Raw genomic sequence first — 20,254 nt, 5'->3', positions numbered from 1 at the left:
TCAATATTTTCCGAGCCTTGGCGAGGAAAATATTTAAACCAGGCAACAAATTTCATAAATCTTATGTTATAAACATAAGTGTAAGATTCTATTTATCACACAACTATCACAATAAACACAACAATTTCATAGGATTGTTTTCATTTCGAGGTCAGTCTAGCCTCTATGCATCATCTGAAAAATGTCCGTGAGCGCAAAAAATAAGAGCTAAAAATAAACACGTCAACGTGATAGTTAAATTGAAATTTCAATCTTAAAATTTTAATATTAAGTAATGTCATTATATTACAACAACAAATGAAACAGGAATAATTATGATAGACTTGAATAACATTTGCAGTAAAACTACTTTGTATCTATGTCAGCACGTGCAACTTAGCGTTTTTCACATTGTTATTGTTTGACATCATCTGCTCCGTCTTGGTTTGGGGAATTAAATGTAGCCTGTCACTTGAAATTTCTGTTTCAAAGTCAATGACGCTTATTTTCACTTCGAAAAAACACAAACTTCTCTTGGAACAACCTTGGTTACAATTGCATGCCCTTTACTGTCAATTTTAACAGAGTCAACAACTTCAAAGGATGTCATGTTTTGTTTACATGGTGCATGGATCCATGTGATTGATCTACATGATTTGCATAATTATTAACCAGTGCAATGAGTTCATATTATTTTTCTGAACCTGCGGTATGATCCCAGAAATAATACTGTTGTGTGATAAATAGAAATAGTTGCCTCTCAGTGCCTGTAACAATCAATTTCTAGAAATAGTTGCCTCTCAATGCCTGTAACAATCAATTTCTAGAAATAGTTGCCTCTCAATGCCTGTAACAATCAATTTCTAGAAATAGTTGTCTCTCAATGCCTGTAACAATCAATTTCTAGAAATAGTTGCCTCTCAATGCCTGTAACAATCAATTTCTAGAAATAGTTGCCTCTCAATGCCTGTAACAATCAATTTCTAGAAATAGTTGCCTCTCAATGCCTGTAACAATCAATTTCTAGAAATAGTTGTCTCTCAATGCCTGTAACAATCAATTTCTAGAAATAGTTGCCTCTCAATGCCTGTAACAATCAATTTCTAGAAATAGTTGCCTCTCAATGCCTGTAACAATCAATTTCTAGAAATAGTTGCCTCTCAATGCCTGTAACAATCAATTTCTAGAAATAGTTGTCTCTCAATGCCTGTAACAATCAATTTCTAGAAATAGTTGCCTCTCAATGCCTGTAACAATCAATTTCTAGAAATAGTTGCCTCTCAATGCCTGTAACAATCAATTTCTAGAAATAGTTGTCTCTCAATGCCTGTAACAATCAATTTCTAGAAATAGTTGTCTCTCAATGCCTGTAACAATCAATTTCTAGAAATAGTTGTCTCTCAATGCCTGTAACAATCAATTTCTAGAAATAGTTGCCTCTCAATGCCTGTAACAATCAATTTCTAGAAATAGTTGCCTCTCAGTGCCTGTAACAATCAATTTCTAGAAATAGTTGTCTCTCAATGCCTGTAACAATCAATTTCTAGAAATAGTTGTCTCTCAATGCCTGTAACAATCAATTTCTAGAAATAGTTGCCTCTCAGTGCCTGTAACAATCAATTTCATTTTTTGTACACTCATATTTATCTCATGTCAATACTTTTGAAACTTAGTAAATCTACAATACAACTTTATTCAAGTTTCATTTAATGTTTATGAAGAATAAAAAATGCTTTACTTCCTTTATTAAGATTTTGACAGCATATCTGAATTCATATTCTAAGTTTATTTCATCGCTAGTCATATTTCTTTGCAGCAGTAAAAAAAAAAAAAAAAAAATACATGAAGATACTTGTCCACTCATTTTATAATCTCTACCCTTCTGGTTCTCCAGAACAAGATTTTTTTACTTTCACCATATAACTGATGGTAAAATTTAAACCCCATTTTGTGACCTCCACCACGACCTGAAACCAACCTACATGAGGAGACTTATATATCAGTTTAACAATTGGTACCCTCACGGTTCTTGTAAAGAAAATTTTCCAATACGTAACCACCGTTAGAATATGAACCCCACTCTGGCCCCGGGGTCATGGTATAAACAGTCTGAAACTACACTACAAGAAGATGCCTGCATATTAATCAATATGACAAAGTTCACCATATTTAATCAATGTTAAACTTACATGTATTGAGACCCTGCCCTAACCCCAGGTGTTCTGACATGAACAAATCTGAAGTTACATGTACATACATGTACATGAAAATGTTTGAACGCTAATTTGACAATCTGTACCCTAGAAGTTTTTCAAAAGATTTTTCAAAATATATACTACTCAAAATTTGATAAGGATCATAGATATTTTTCTGTTTAAAAAATTATTAACTGCATAACTGGCAATATTGTGTCCAAGTGAAATCAAAAACGTCTTCAACAAACTTGCACGTGCATTTCATGCCATGGGAAATGCGTTTCTCATCACAGTTTATGCTTTTGCTACCATTGCATGATTTTCACTCAGGCATCGGTGTCTGATTCTTTCTAAAATTTTAAACTCACTTGAGTGTTTACACTATGTTTATCAACACAATGCCCCCTCAATGTGTACGGCGTCGCCAGAACAACTGGGCAGATGTATTGGAATGCTTGACGCTGGCTATTCACAACGTGATGTTGCAAATGCACTAAACGTCAGCCAGAGCGTTGTAAACAGGGCCTGGAACCGACAGCAAACTTTTGGTACAGCAGAACACCGACATGGGGGTGGTCGTCAGAGGTCGACAACCCAACGCCAAGACCATTTTGTGGCTCTTCAGGCACGACGCCATCCCTTCTGGACAACAACCAGCCTACGTAATGACCTCCTGAACGCCTTGGGGCTGAATGTGTCCACTCAGACGATACGGAATCGGCTTCACAATGCAGGTCTCAACTCGAGAAGGGCATGTGTTCGAGTCCCTCTGACTGTTCGACACCGGCGGGAGCGATTGGACTGGGCTGAAGATCATGTCACTAGGACACAGAACGATTGGGTTCAAGTTCTGTTCACCGATGAGTCCAAGTATTGTTTGGGCTTTACAGACAGGAGGCACCGAGTGTGGCAATGACAACGTGAACGTTTCTATGATGCCAACATCAGTGAACATGACCGTTATGGTGGTGGTTCCATCATGGTCTGGGGTGGAATCAGCAGGGATGGAAGAACAGATCTTCATGTCCTGGAGAGAGGAACAATGACGGGGGTGCGGTACCGGGATGAGATCCTCGATGCTTACGTCAGACTCTACGTTGGTGCTGTTGGCCCCGAGTTCATCCTGATGGATGATAACGCCTGTCCTCATTGCGCCAGAGTGGTGGAGCAGTACCTTCAGCAGGAGACTATTGTCCGTATGGACTGGCCAACGCGCTGCTGGACTTGAACCCGATTGAGCATGTATGGAACATGCTGAAGGTTGCCCTTTCATGCCGTAGAGCACAACCCACGACTTTGGCAGAGCTCGGAAACGCCCTCGTGGAAGAGTGGAACAACTTTCCCATTGGAAACATCCGGGTGCTTATTGACAGCATGGCTCGACTTTGTCAAGCCGTCATTGATGCAAGGGGAGGCCATACCCGGTATTGACACTTCATCGACTAAGGGTAATGATGGATTATACCCAAAAACTGTGTAATTCTTTCTCTGGTTTGCTGTTAACTTTTTGTAATGAAATGCCTTTTGGTGTTGTTATCAGATTTCAAGCATTCTGTATTGATAAGAGTTCATGCCGTTCATGAATTTTCATTCATAACCTGAGTAAACATGTTTCTGGGTCAAATTTATGTCTTTTGATATGTTAATGGTAAATTACACACATATAACCTAGTGATCCTTATCAAATTTTGAGTAGTATATGTTAAAATTTGAACTACTGTTGAGGTTCTGTTCTGGCCCCCGAGGGTCATTGTACAAGATTTGAATCCTCAGTATATAAGGAATATTGCATTAGTTCTTGAGAGGATTTTCTGAACACCCCACTAAAATAACTATATTTTTTAAAAATTATCTCCCTTTGAAATAGGACATGACATTCCCTTTAAACAAACTTGAAACATTCTCTACTATGTATACTTTGTGGCAAGTTTTGTTAAAATTGGTCATGTGGTTCTCGAGAAGTGAAAAATGTATAAAGTTTACAGACTACAAATTCCATGCAAATTTTGGTCAGAAAGTCTCACTTGAGCCTTCAAGCTCTGATGACCTAACAATCAATGATCCAGTTTTAAGGCATTACATACCGCTTTCCACTGGTATCCTGCACTCGAGGACACATAAACATCCGGCCGGTCTTTTATCCTCGTTCCTATGACCCCTGTGGCAACAACAATGCCAGGCGCTGATTCGCGGGACAGAATTGGTACATTCCTGGCCCCTGGGTACAGGCGACTGAACTCTTGTGTCAGATGAAGAGAGGAACAATTCGTCTTCTAAAGTAGATAATCATCATGATGCAATAAACCAATCATGAACATTACCTATATACTACAGTACTTATTTACCGACTTACACGGTTGTTGGTGCTAGGGCATCACTTATATGGGAGAAAACCGGAGGACCCGGAGTAAAACCCCATGTGTCCAAGCGGGCGACCACCATACCCTCTCATATACAACCCACTGCCGATCACGTACAACTCGGGTCGCAGTGGTGAAATGTGAGTGCATTAACCACTACACTACCAGTACACTCCTTTCTTTTACACTGTATCTATACTTCAAAGTTACATGTACCTTATTATTTACATATCACTGAATAATTACACGATTTTATGAAGTGAATTCTCAATCTACCAATTATGTGTGATAAAATGTCTATACAAGCACCGTGATGATTCTAAACATAAACACAGTTTATTCTGTTTGTGAACAACTCTTCACAGTGTTTCTAACTTTAACACATACTGTCAAACATCGTTATCTTGAACTCGATGGGGCAGACAAAAAACTCAAGATATTACGGATTCAAGATATCGAGGGTAAAATACTTAAAGAATAAATGGTTGGGACTTCCAAATCATTTCGACATATCCATGGTGTTCCAAGATGTGGTGTTAGAGATACTGAAGCCCAACTGTAGTTAATTCTACCTGTCAACAGTTTATTCAGTGGATGAATTACCCGAAACCCCATAGCTCAACTGTAGTTAATTCTACCTGTCAACAGTTTATTCAGTGGATGAATTACCCTAAATGCTGAACAGTTCTTTGTCTTGTTGCCGTTGATGTCTATAGCAGGGGGATGGACGAGGGACCATTCCCCACCTTTGTCAAATGTAATCATGCTTCTCTGATCGTCTTTCTGGAAGGTGTTGTTCTTGGTCAGCTGACTCACAATGTACACACCCTTTAGACCTTTGATTTTTGTTAAATCCACAAAAGCCTCCTTGGCAAAATATCTGAACAGAAAAATTTATACAGTTACATCCCACTAGTCCACACAACTGTAATTCCGACTGAATTGCAAAGAATACCCATTACATCAAAATAATTGAGTCTGCATTATGCATGACTGGTTCCTGTAAACCAACTTTTATTCATGTGCAAGAAAATTTCGCTAGATTCACGAGAACTTCATTGTCACGAATATTTCTCAGTGCACCATTCCTTGAATGTCTGTCATAGGCTCAAAAAAAGCTTGATACCGAAAATTACTTGCTGTGAACCAATTTATCACAGGTAAATTGCGAAATAAAGCAGTCGTGAATAAAAATTGATTTACAGTACATCGAGCTTGAAGGGCCTACATTTTTTGTACATGTACGTTCAAGAAATTATAATCAAATCAAAGTTTACTACATGTTTTTAACTTCTGAAGATGAACACATTCAGCTGATGTCTTGTTGGTAAGCCAGGAAGGTAGACAGATCAGCATTGTTGTGGTGTAAATTTACCTTAGCCAGCTGTTACTATGAGCCCCCTTTGGATTATAGTACACGATGTTGTCCAGTGTTTTGGAGTATTTGGTTCCAGTGATGTCTGATATGTACAAGTGGGACTGCCCCGTAGTTTTGTTGTGAGTCACAACCAAAAACACCTGTTCTTCTGAGGCGTCTGCCACAAAATAATCCTACGCACAAAAAAATAATCCTCGATTAGACAGGTTATACGACCAAAAATACCCTGTTTTGAGGAAGCTGCCACAAAATAATCCTACGCACACAAAAAAATAATCCTCGATTAGACAGGTCATACAGGCATAATTACCCCATGCATATACATGATACATATAATAATTCTTCAGGTAATACAAATCGTCGTTATGTATCCAATTTTTGTTTTTAATTTACACCTGTATGCACTTTCATCTGTACTGTAGGAATAAAATTTACATGTCTATAATCAAACTGCACAACGAATATGTGCAACATGGCATTACAATTAGTGATGAATTTTTCATAAAATGCAATATGCTTACATAATTTGGAAGACTTTCAGAAAATTCTGCGTTGACAAAAGGACTCCTCTTGTATGAAACCCACAACTGTTTCACTGGCTCTCGTGCTCCAAACAATCTCTAAAAAAAAAGTTATGCAAGTTTTAACCTACATGTAATAAAAACTTCATGACTTTCAGGTCTAGAACACAACAAAGACACAAGATCTCCTAGTAACTCTCTAGTAACTTTGAGATAATGTATAATGCTGAATTGTTCCTATCCATCTTGCTAAACCCTTTAGCATATGGAATGCAATGCTGTAAAATGAGCAACTTCAGATTCCATATTTACCTGTAAGGCATCTTAATATTCAGTTCTCATGATACAGTGAAAACTGCCTAATCCGACACCTGTGTAATTTGTAATTAGTTTCACTAGGCATTCCGACCTTTTTTTTCATTCTCAACTTCAAATTAAATTTTCATTGTTTTACACTGTTTATTCTGTTTAACTGTGTATTCCAACAAAACTTTCTCTCCCAATGCATGTCAAAATGAAGCAGATTTCACTGGGTATTCTATTTCTTCATAAAAATTCAACTGTTCACAAAAATTTCATCTTGCTTTATATATAAACTATGCCATTTTCAAGAAACTTTCCAGATTACCAGTAATCAAATGTAACAATTACTTGTGTTTTGATTGCGAACATGTAGGGTCCCTCCATTTTGAATTGCCCACCGCCGTACAGTAAGACCTTGGGTCTGGTTCTGAACAAGTCTGAGCTGCTAATGATGGATGCACTAGAGCCCTCAAATCCAAGTTCCTCCCGTTCGATGTAAATAACAGACTCATTATCATAAGATGATTCACCCCTGTTAGATGAAAATGGTGATTAAAGGTTTGTTAACACTCTATTTTTACAATTACACATTGATTAAAGGTAGATACTTAAATGTACAGTTCATGTTGCAATTATTTTTACTACATCAGCTAACAAATATTAAGCCTTTTCTTCTTCAAAGAAACTATACATAATTCTTATTTACGGTAGACCTACACTCTGCCTTAAATGGACTCAATCATGAAAAAATTGCCTTTATAAGATAGATATATATTCCAGTAATAGATAAACATTGAAAAATATATATGTCAACATGCTAATTTCATTGTTATTGCTTCTCAAAAGTAAGTACCCCATCCACATATAATTAGCATTACTGAAAATGTATTCCTCCTTCTTATTTTTCTTAATATTTATTATTTTTCCAAAACAAATGGGCTGTAATAAGCAACATAGACTATATACCCATTATTTAATGATATGTAATCATTTATTTTAATAAATTTGAATAACTATAAAAGTATTTTCATAATGTACACTTTGTGAGCCCACACATGTTAAAAGAAATACTGTTGAAAATGTCATTTGATGTCAATATTGGTCTTTTCCTCCAATTTTTATGGACTAAACCTTGAATAAATTGCTTCTAATTTACAGATAAAGGATTTGCGTAAGAAAATCATATGCTGACGCATCATTTTAAAAGCTATAAGCTCTATAACAAGTACACCTCCCCCCCAAAAAAAATCGTGAATTATACATTATCATATTTTCATACGACATGTGAAATTTGAGTTTATTTACAACATTGGATAATAATTTGAACTATGTTAAACTATAAGTATTATAGATACATGTGGGTTACAATTAGATTTTACATTTTATCTGAAAACAAATCATTCTAGAAGATGGTATTCACAATGTGAATGTAAAACGAAAGTAACAAACTGAATTTTGATAGTTTTGCTATTATGAATAATGCATGTGTGTAATGTGTGTTATATCTTTTATCATGGAATCATTTGTATGTAGATAAATTGGATATATGTACATGTACCCACTTACGCCGATCTATGTAGATGCAATCTCAATAAGGAACTACACTGTAATCACATTATACAGATGCCGCCCCGATAATTTTGAAAAACAGAAGAGGGGATGAGGAAAAAATTACAAATTTATGACGGTCGGTGAAATAAAACAAATTATTTGCAGCCGTTCTTTGAAGCTTGCGCCGTTCTTTGAAGCTTGCCTCAATATCTGCAACATTGGAGCAGCGAACATAACTACGACATCTGTGGTCAATGGAGCAGCGAAGTGTGAATTTTTATTTTTACACAAGCTTACCATGTAATATTTCTTCATGATAATTTGGATTCAACAGCTGCGTAGTTTTGAATTAGCAATTATTACGCTCGAGAATTTTTTACTCATATGGAGACGTCACCATTGCCGGTGGGGGGCTGCAAAACTTAGGCCTGTGCTCGACGCCGACGGTCTTTGAATAGGGATTTTTAGCGTGCCACGCCTCCTGTGACACAGGGCCTCTGTTTTTGTGGTCTCATCCGAAGGACCGTCCCATTTAGTCGCCTCTTGCGACAAGCATGGGGTACTGAGGACCTACTTTAACCCAGATCCTCACAAAAGAAATAATATTATTATTATGATGCTGGTGGAAATATGAATTGGTCCCCCTTTCCCATCCGTCTCTCCAACTTTCTGATGCTCGCGTAATTCCATATGTTGAACATGGATCATTGTAAAACTTTTACATACATGAATAGTCAATGTATCTCACGGACGCCCTCATCCGCCAAAATGTTGTCTGTTCTCCAACCGATTTTTATCTAAAGCTTGAATCATCTTTAGCCCCCCCCCCCCCTTTTTTTAAAAAAATAATACATTGTACAAAATTTGACCGCAGCTGATAAGAACGCCTTGGAAGGAATTAATATCGGACAATCATATCGCCAAGTAAAAAATCAAACTGATATCTTTGAAATACCACATTTCGGAAAACGGACGTGTGGTTCCGCATTTACATTTGATTGTGACATAGGCCGTGTATAGGTCTACTTTAACCTTAAAGCTGTATGGTTCGAATTACAATATTTTTTTCCATCTCGTAAAAACGCTATTAAATCATCGCATGTATGTAGTTATGAGACTGTACGACATATCATAAATTATTTCACCTGTTTTAACACAAATAATTTGATTTTAAATCCATGTTTACAAATAAACGCGTCACTCTGCCATTTCAAGTGACAGTCACGTGACCAGTTCAAACTTTCAGATCATCGGTGGTCTTATCTGTGTAAAGCTGTGTATTTTGTTATAACAGTACTGTACCATAAGTTTAATAGAAATAAAAATATCAAATACCTCTTAGTAATTCATTGTTTTACACTCTTTCAGCCTTAAAACTAGACATTTGCGTATGAGTTAATACATCATGTTGGGATTCCCCTTACAAGCGTGGGTCTATTTATAGATGTCTATTATGGGATGATTTATATATGTAGCCACTATATTTACTTTCTAAATAATATTCGCACTGTTTTCTTTTACATGCAGATGTTTTCAAGCATAACTTTATAAAGTAATTAATCTGCTTTAAAGTAATTATGTACAAAAATAATACATGAACATCGGGTCATACAGCTTTAAGCAAACTTTCTACATTGTAGTGATATATTTAGCATTTCCGATGTAGTCCTATATTTGGTATTTTCAATGTGGATGTAGGAGAATATTTCATAATTGTGATGAAATAATATATTCGGTATTTTATATATTAAAGTGATATTTGTAATGAAGTGATATGGTTGGTATTTTCAACATAATGGTACATTTAGTATTTTCAGTGTACTGATACAATGTATATTTGGCATTTTCAATTTTGTGATATATTTGGCACTTTCAATTTTGTGATATATTTGGTATTTTCAATTTTGTGATATAAATGTATTTGGTATTTTCAATTTTGTGATATATTTGGTATTTTCAATTTTGTGATATACATGTATTTGGTATTTTCAATTAAGTGATATATTTTCAATGCTGTAGTATATTTAATATTTTCAATGTACTGGCACATTTGGTAATTTTAATGCAATGGTATACCTGGTATTTTCAATAAAGGGGTCGAATGTATGTTTGGTAATTTCTCAACTTATCTGTACAGACAAGACCTGTTTGCTGGAAAATCTGGCTTAAAAGAAAATTCAGTTTGATGGTTTTACTAACTCTCTGTGACAAAGATAAACGATCTTCCTGTTGCCTTGAAACTCACCATTCAAATTTCAACACTCCCTGCTGAACCATCCTCCACGTGTACCCAAAATTCTCCGACAGGTAGAGCTGTAAAAACAAAGCCCATTCATTACAATCTTGTACAGTAACTTCACAATACAAAAACAGACTAGCTGTTACAATCTTGTACAGTAACTTCACAATACAAAAACAGACTAGCTGTTACAATCTTGTACAGTAACTTCACAATACAAAAACAGACTAGCTGTTACAATCTTGTACAGTAACTTCACAATACAAAAACAGACTAGCTGTTACAATCTTGTACAGTAACTTCACAATACAAAAACAGACTAGCTGTTACAATCGTGTACAGTAACTTCACAATACAAAAACAGACTAGCTGTTACAATCGTGTACAGTAACTTCACAATACAAAAACAGACTAGCTGTTACAATCGTGTACAGTAACTTCACAATACATAAACAGACTAGCTGTTACAATCTTGTACAGTAACTTCACAATACAAAAACAGACTAGCTGTTACAATCTTGTACAGTAACTTCACGATACAAAAACAGACTAGCTGTTACAATCTTGTACAGTAACTTCACAATACAAAAACAGACTAGCTGTTACAATCTTGTACAGTAACTTCACGATACAAAAACAGATTAGCTGATTACAAGTACATGTATGTCTGAAGCAAACAGATAGTAAATGTAGTCCAAAACTGTGACATCGTGAACATTATTTTATCTTTTTACACTCACATTGCATATCAACATACCATGTACATGAATATACAATGTATGCATTCCATCATTCAGAGAGAGTACTGGTTTAACATTCCATGTTTACTTTCTATGATTTCATTTACGATAACATAATCCAAGATTTAAAATCAAGCACACAGAGTCATGTACATGTACATATACCAATAATGACCATAAAATGTTATCACTATTATTATTTACTATAACCTTTGAATCTTTAATCCCCTTACCTCTTTCTGTGTATCATTTTTGTCCATTCCCAGTACCAAGTTTGGATTCGTAGCATGCAGCTTCAGGCTTGTTGGCATGAAGGGCACACTGTGCGAGGTGAAGGTCCGCCCATAATTCTGGGTCGTGAACAGGTAATTATGCACAATGTCTGTAAATATGTACTGAAAAAAAAAATTAACAAAAAATAATGATCTCTATTGCCCAGAGTTAATCTACATCTCTAGATGTATACAACAGTTGTGGAAGCCTAAAGATAGTGTGAGAATAAGTCTAGAGGTAGTCTGAGGATAAGTCTAGAGGTAGTCTGAGGATAAGTCTAAAGGTAGTCTGAGGATAAGTCTAGAGGTAGTCTGAGGAAGTCTAGAGGTAGTCTGAGGATAAGTCTAGAGGTAGTCTGAGGAAGTCTAGAGGTAGTCTGAGGAAGTCTAGAGGTAGTCTGAGGATACTAGCTCAACAACCAGTTCCAGTCTCAGCTGGCACATCAAAGATGTTAAAAATAGGTAGTGACTGTTCCTTTCAACAAACACTAGCATTAGAAATGAAAGCCACAGTTCTTTCCTATATGACCTTGAAAACTAAAGTAAATTAAGGGTCACAGTGGGCATTGGTAAGAAAATGAACCCTCACTGCTACAGTTTAGAGCACCATACATACAATGTAGATAGAACTTTGTGGCACTTCACTTAATGGTGGTGGGGTCTCTGGATGAGAGAAACATTCTAACATGGGTTATAAAACAACAAATACTACTTTTTCATCCTCAGGAGGTTGCAAATTTATACTCATTCACCAGGAGAGATGACGTAAAGTCTTTTTTGTCTTTGCTCATGCAAGTAGATCTTTCATCAGCGGTAAATAAAACATGTTTAACTACCCAATAGCAATTCTATATTAACTGTAAATAAGCTAAGTCAATTGCCTGTGACTCTGACATAAAATAAAATGTTCACTTGAAAGTGTCAGACACCAGCAGATGTGATAACATCAGACTGAAACCAGGTATATATACATACAGTGCTTATTTCAATCAGGTATACATATTTAAATTCTGTTTTGCTTCAGCTACTTTACTGCACCTTCAGTAGTGCTTCCACAAATAGCATTTCATTTTCCAATTGATGTAAATATTATTGTAACTTTTCCCCTTAAAATAATATTGCTCATAAAGTCATGGTGACCAATTCTAATCTTTTTTCATCATGTTCATAACAGTTTGTAATAATATAATTGTAGAGTAAAACATGCACATGAATAGAGTTCACAAGGGTTGTTCAAATTAAATCAGAAAGATGTACATACAAAATGTCTTGTATGATTGTATTAAAGTTGCATGCTTCACTAATGTTTTTAGCCATCTCCAAAATGTTGCGTGACGTGTCTTTATCACAATATGGACCTACATGTATATCCGACTTCATTTTTTGTTAAGGAATTAAAGTAATTTTTACTCATATACCATATAAAGTAAGTTGGGACTGTTTATGAATTATGTAGCATTAAATGTCCAAATTCAATGCATATCGTATAAAATGAGTAAAAATTACCTTCATTCCATATAATTTCATTTCTACTGTGTTTGATATTATTCGATGAATATAATTCTAAAGAAAATGTGATTAATATGATGCGGACCAATATTGCCATAGCAACAAAATGAAAACTGAACAGCCAAACATATCGTGATGTACATTCCTTGGACGCCATATAGCGTGACTAAATGACAATTTTGTTTATATGATATAAAGAATGTTGATAATTAAGTCTAATGAACCAATCATATTGCATGTTACAAGTAAAATTAACTTATTCTAAAACAATTAAAGTTCTGTGTAGCATTTGTACAAAAATTGAACATAATTAACTATCAAAAGCAAAATCAATAACAGGAAGTGGAGGGCTTTCAGCAAAAGACGATCAATTATCAAAAATAACTGAAACACAGCTATCAGTATCAGTATTTTTCCCTTCAATGTATAACTGGTAGTTACGTTAAATCTAATGCAAACCTTTTTGGCTGGTGCCATGCCCTTTTTAATTGCATCATGCCCTTTTTTCTCTATAATTTTTTTTTTATAAATATTTATTAATATAATCAATTGTTCTTTATTTCACAAGGTTGATTGAAAAGATTAAAATCAAGGCAGCAGGTAGTAACTTTTAAAGAGGCTAAATGATTATTCTATTACTATCATAGAATGATACAATGAAAGTGCCCTGAAATTTTCTTGCTGCGGCGAAAAGTGCCCTTTTGAACATATGATATGTGTGCCCTCTCTAGATCCTAGATTTAACACTAAACTGGTACTGAAAAACAGTGCCATTTCTATTGCCAAATACAACTATCAACTTTTCCGAATTTGAGGCTAAAATATGTCAAACAACAACACGCTATGATACAAGAATTCAAAACTCATTATTCACTTTGTGTGACATGTCCTACAAGTTACCTAATTTCTTCACTTCCTCTTAAATTTAGAAAGTAGACAGGGAAAAAAGGTGCATGTTCATAAAATGTTCCTATTTAATATCCTTTAAAGGGACTGGTTCACGATTTTTGAATAAAATATTTTGCATTTTTTATGTTAAACATTAATAATATAACTCATTTATTGTTGACAGCCAAAATGTTAACCTTCTGAATGCAAGAATAAAAGCAATATTTTAGCTTTAAATCTGTGTTATGTAAACAAAGACTCGAGAGTCTTTCTATGTATACAAACAAACCAGTGAAATATGAATTTTGTAATATAAAGCATCTTAATTTTGCATAGTCACAAATTTTAACTTTTAGATGACACATTTTACCCAAAGAATGCTTGAAATGTGAAAGATATGATAAACTTACATTGATATCCATTTCTTTGGAATTTTTTTTTAAACAATAACATACTGCAATCTTTGTTTACAAAACAAATAATAAATTCTCAAAAATGAGCTTCTCTGATAATGTATAACCTTAGATTTTATGTGAAATCTAAAAGATTAGACAGTAGATTTTAATCATTAAAAGTGAAAAACAAAATTTTGGGGAAAATTGTGAATCAGTCCACTGAACAGGTGTGGGTACCATTCCCAACTGGCAGGAATAAAACTGTTGAGTATATATCTACGTGTTCTACTTACATGTGAATTGTACACTCGGCTGTTGTAATAGTGATGAATAATTGGCACCGAATGCTTCGGCAGTAAAAGACGGTTCTGCATGTTCTGGAAGCTTTTCCCGTAGTCGTATGACATAAATAAGTTACTGGTGGAAGTATTGCTAGGATGGCTGCTGCGGGACAGGGCAATAATGACATCAGACCCGGCCCCCGCCCAGTGGACAATCATCTGAGTATGACTGTCATTCAGCTGTACCTAAAAAATATAACAAAAATACTAGTCAGATATCATGGTCACATCGCTTTATGTGCATGTGGTATAATGGTACTTGTATTCTGGTAAGTACTAGCTTGGTTGTAATATAATGTACCTCTCACCGTTTTTTCATTTATTCTGACCTATCACAAAAAATTAAAACAAGAGGCCCATGGGCCACATCGCTCACCTGATTCACCTTGGCCCATATCTGAAGACTTTCCATATATATTTGCATGTAAAACCTTAGTCTCTATTATGGCCCAAACTACCCTTTGCAAACTTGAATCTACACTATGTCAGAAAGCTTCCATGTAAATGTCAACTTCTTTGGCCCAATGGTTCTTGAGAAGAAGATTTTTAAAGCTTTTTCCTATATTTGTATGTAAAACTTTTACCCCCCCCCCCCTTCTGGCCCCATCCTACCCCCTGGGGGCCATGATTTGAACAAACTTGAATCTGCATTATGTCTGAAAGTTTTCTTGTAAATATCAGCTTTTCTGACTCAGTGGTTATTGAGAAAAAGATTTTAACTATATATTTGTATGTAAAACTTTGATCCCCCTTGTGGCCCCATCCTACCCCCGAGGGCCATGATTTGAACAAACTTGAATCTGCACTATGTCAGAAAGTTTTCATGTAAAAATCAGCTTTTCTGGCTCAGTGGTTCTTGAGAAGAAGATTTTTAAAGATTTTTCCTATATATTTGTATGTAAAACTTTGATCCCCTAATGTGGCCCCATCCAACCCCCGGGGCCCATGATTTGAACAAACTTGAATCTGCATTATGTCAGGAAGCTTTCATGTAAATCTCAGCTTTTCTGGCTTCGTGGTTCTTGAGAAGAAGATTTAAGTTTTTCCCTATATATTTGTGTGCAAAACTTTGATCCCCCCTTGGGGCCCCATCCTATCCCCGAGGGCCATGATTTGAACAAACTTGAATCTGCACTATGTCAGAAAGTTTTCATGTAAAAATCAGCTTTTCTGACTCAGTGGTTCTTGAGAAGAAGATTTTTAAAGATTTTTCCTATATATTTGTATGTAAAACTTTGATCCCCTATTGTGGCCCCATCCAACCCCCGGGGGCCATGATTTGAACAAACTTGAATCTGCATTATGTCAGGAAGCTTTCATGTAAATCTCAGCTTTTCTGGCTTAGTGGTTCTTGAGAAGAATATTTTTAAAGATTTTTCCTATATATTTGTATGTAAAACTTTGATCCCCTATTGTGGCCCCATCCAACTCCAGGGGCCCAAGTATTTCCCTATATATTTGTATGCAAAACTTTGATCCCCCCCTTGTGGCCCCATCCTACCACCGGGGGCCATGATTTGAACAAACTTAAATCTGCAATATGTCAGGAAGCTTTCAGGTAAATTTCAGCTCTTCTGGCCCAGTGGTTCATGAGAAGAAGATGAAAATGTGAAAAGTTTACAGACAGACGGACAGACAGACAGATGGACGGACGCCGGACAAAATGTGATCAGAAAAGCTCACTTGAACCTTCGGTTCAGGTGAGCTAAAAAAGTCTGAAAGGGTTACATTATTTAAGCTTATAACGTACTGTAAACCAACTCTAATTTGTGATGACTTTTTATTTTGTGATATACAATAGAACATAATTGTTTGTGCCGCCAAATTTTGGGACCAAGATAATCTTAAACAAGCGAGAGACTGGGACAATGAGATTCTCGCAAACCTTGCATGCGAATAAAAGTTGATTTACAGTAATAATGCTCTTTATGGGACGAGAAGCGGCAGAAATATATTATTGCAAAATATCAGGATTTTGTGAAAACTATTTCTAACAATAACCAATGTGACTGTACATGTCATCATTAACAGATATCTTAAAACTTATTGTGTACTATCATGACTACAGTAGAAATGGGAAATACTTATTACTTTGTAAAGGTTATAAAATACTACTGTCGGTACGTAAGAAGCAACGAGTTACATATCATATAGTTCAGGATGTAAAACAATGTATGAATATATGCAAGCCTTGAAAAGCCTTTGTCACGATGCTCCTGTAATTGCCAGTTACATGTGGCGTCTGCAGTATAAGTACGTGGAATGCCCAATTAAAATCAAACCTTCACTACACGACAATCAAAATAAAAAAGGCTATAGTGAAGGTTTGATTTTTTTTTTTTCTTAGTGACCAGGGCTTGAAACTAACTTTTCATGTCACCAGTCCAGCCGGACTGATGGGGTATAATTTCAACCAGTCCGCAGAAAAATTTACCAGTCCACCAGCGTTTTTCAGAAATAAATAAACATATTCCGCTCATGTTATTAAAATTAAATAATGGAATTTTAACTTGATATGCCTCAGACAATATTGTATTTGTAACACTTAAATGTGAGATTTATATTTAATAATCTGATATCTACAGAGGAATGCCAACATAAGTATGTTTTCCAAAATGACATTTTAGAAAATTGACCATACTCATTGGACTGACTAAAACAAAGTATGTCAGTTTGCCAGACTTTTAACCAGTCACAGACTGACGAGCATATATTAATTTCGAGCCCTGAGTGAAGGATCAGACTGGTATAAATACTAAGCTGCTACAACATGCTGAAGTGTAGCAATCATGTGCAGATTCAAATCTTTTTTCTTTTTTTTTGGGGGGGGGGGGGGGGAGGGAGGGGGGGGGGGGGGGGGGGGGGGGGGGTCGTCCGACTCTAACAATGTTATCTGGCCTAGCTGGTGATGGGGTTAATAATTATAATTATAGTATTTTACAATTGAATTTGTCTAAAGATATGCAAAGCTATGCATTTTTCTACAAATATTAGGTATCCACACCTGAATCTGTACCAAATGATAGCAGAGGATGACTTTGTTTTTTAATCTAGTATTATCTGGTGGTCCACAATGTATTTCGTTTGAAATTGTCTTCTGCATTTTTTTAAAATCATTCATTATCTAAAAATGCCATTTTATCAAACACATCATTAAAAAATTAGATGGATCTTCCAAAAATATACCATTTCAGAGAACAAGAAAGGAAAAGTTTCAAAAGTTACTGCATGACTGGTGTTTGGCTCACATAGTCGTGTAAATTCGTGTAAAATTCACCACATTTGGAGAATTTACATGACATTGTCTTATTCCCTTAAGTTATAAATTAAAAAAAAAAAAAAAAAATTCCATCAAAAATCTATTCCAATACTTCATATCGTTATGCCTACATATTCCAGTGATGAAATACACTTACTTACAGAATCAATAATTACATCTAACTAATATAAGGTAAAGTTTACAAACAGTAATTCTATATTTTTTCGGAATACACCAGCTGCTAAATTTACCATAATACAATTACTGGCTTTAACTATTTATGACAATAAATGGACCTGACCTTGCATTGGTTGACCAAGGTCAAAGGACAAGCTGACCATGTCCATATATTCACCACTTGACCAAAATTAAAAGCACTGAGTAACTGCTGTATCAGCTGATAAGGAATTAAACCTACATGAGGAATATTGATTTATTCAACAGCTAGATTATCATTAATCAATTCAAAACAGCTGTCAACTCTTAAAATTAACTCGAATATCAAACCTATGATATTTGGTCATTTCTTCAATATAGCTTTATACAATGACATATATGTACAATTTCAATGTGACAATATCATGTTTTTTAAAGTTTACATTACGACACTGAATGCGAAATCCTGAACAGGCCTCTCAAGATTCAGGGCGATCTCACCTTCAGGTACATCTCCAATAAAAACTTGTTTCAACCAATCAGAGAATTTCTTGATAATATATAGCACTGAAAGCATTGATAATAAAAATCTGCAGGCTTTGATATCAAGGAAACGGTTTATTGAACCTGGCTTCTACTGCAACTATACCATAACCAGGAAGTTTTTAAAATTAACATGTGGATAATGTTACATTATAATTTATTACACACAATAGAAAGAAACTTGGGATACTGCAATAGCAAAAAATTTAATTTTGGCAAAGTTGAGATAAATTTGGAGCAAAAATTCCACAAGTAAACATACCTAAAAAAGAGAGAGAAAAAAAAAGAAAGGGCCAGTGCACACAATGAAACTCCAGTGCAAGTATCACGTAAAATTCGATGCAGACACAACAATGTGAATATTACTTTCCTAAGTTCCAGAAAATAGATAATGAGATTAGTAGGAAAAGAAACATTATTTTCAAACTGAATATTTTGTGCAGCCCAAAAAAATGACAACTCTTGATTTATACAAAACCAAGTTGCATAACATGCATATATAACAAACGCCAAGTATCCCACAATTCATCAGTGAAATCATGCATGCTTACGGATACAGCACTGGGTGTATTTGACTTTGATGAAGTTGCATCCCTCTTTGTTCGCAGTTTTACACCTGCCGATACACTTTTAGAAGAGTCAAATTCAGAGTTCCCATTTTCACTTCTGAAAAGTTCTGAGTCAATCACAAATGTTCTGCTTTCATCCTTGAATTTAAGCCGCTCTGATTCAAAACGCAGTGACTTTTGTTGTGTAGATTTACTGTCACTTTCTTGGGACAATTCGAAGAGAACAAACAACGTAAAAATTGCAAGACACCGCGACTGTGTCATCCTCCTTGTCGCGATCGCCATCTTTGTTGTTTATTATGATTACCTCCCTTGATTCTACGAAAACAAAATAGTTCGATAGAAAATTGTTTATTTCAATGTACAACAGATATAAATCACACAGATTTGGTGAAAGTAAGTAATCTTTTTATCGTAGAATAATTAAAATCTTGCAGTAAAATTGTGGGAAACATTTTTATATTCTTTCGCCATTATACCCAGCTCACATGACTGTTGCATAATCATCACACACTTCAATGACTTTGTATTACACATTCACAGATGACTAGAGTAGACCTACTCGTGTACACGCCTGGGTCAATGGAACCACACTATATGGTGAGGTCATGTACTCATCTAAGTCGATTATGACTATGATAATTAGTGTGAATAGCATGTATATAAATATTATGTAGACCTACCCCCCCCCCCCCTTTCCCAATGAAAAAAATATAGAACCAAATTAATAGTTACGTATATTATCCAAAATATATAATTTCCTATCGATCACCTTCATACGTCGTTCTGCATAATCAGTTTATACTTTTTATGTGATTTTTTTTTAGATGACCACTTACAAGTACATGTAATTAAGATACCATACTAATATTATACTTTACATGCGATATGCGCGGATCTAGAGGGGGTCGGGGGGGGGGGGGGTTACAATATAACGATTTATAAGAAAAATGAGTTGACTGTTATTATAAAAGGTTCGACCCCCCCCCCCCTGGAAAAAAATTCTGGATCCGCGGCTGCTTTAGATATAATTAAATTTTAAAAAAATATATATAT

General features: G+C 35.3%; 1 protein-coding gene across 1 annotated transcript in view; it reads right to left on the bottom strand.

Annotated features, from left to right (window-relative positions):
- Nucleotides 1-19,910, bottom strand: part of LOC125680305 (sortilin-related receptor-like) — an 84,899-nt gene extending 64,989 nt beyond the window's left edge. The window contains exons 1-9 of the mRNA XM_048919775.2: nucleotides 19,181-19,910; nucleotides 14,624-14,857; nucleotides 11,500-11,661; nucleotides 10,533-10,600; nucleotides 7,085-7,268; nucleotides 6,434-6,532; nucleotides 5,910-6,085; nucleotides 5,204-5,414; nucleotides 4,259-4,447 (exon numbers count right to left, since the gene is read on the bottom strand). Of these exons, the coding sequence (XP_048775732.2) occupies nucleotides 4,259-4,447; nucleotides 5,204-5,414; nucleotides 5,910-6,085; nucleotides 6,434-6,532; nucleotides 7,085-7,268; nucleotides 10,533-10,600; nucleotides 11,500-11,661; nucleotides 14,624-14,857; nucleotides 19,181-19,483 (1,626 nt within the window). The 5' untranslated portion in view covers nucleotides 19,484-19,910. The remainder of the gene's footprint in view (nucleotides 1-4,258; nucleotides 4,448-5,203; nucleotides 5,415-5,909; nucleotides 6,086-6,433; nucleotides 6,533-7,084; nucleotides 7,269-10,532; nucleotides 10,601-11,499; nucleotides 11,662-14,623; nucleotides 14,858-19,180) is intronic.
- Between the last annotated feature and the right edge of the window lie 344 nt (nucleotides 19,911-20,254).

Source organism: Ostrea edulis, chromosome 2 (assembly GCF_947568905.1).
Source record: "Ostrea edulis chromosome 2, xbOstEdul1.1, whole genome shotgun sequence".
Classification (NCBI taxonomy): domain Eukaryota; kingdom Metazoa; phylum Mollusca; class Bivalvia; order Ostreida; family Ostreidae; genus Ostrea; species Ostrea edulis.
Note: the sequence above shows the minus strand (reverse complement) of the source record. Positions and strands in the feature narration are given on the sequence as shown.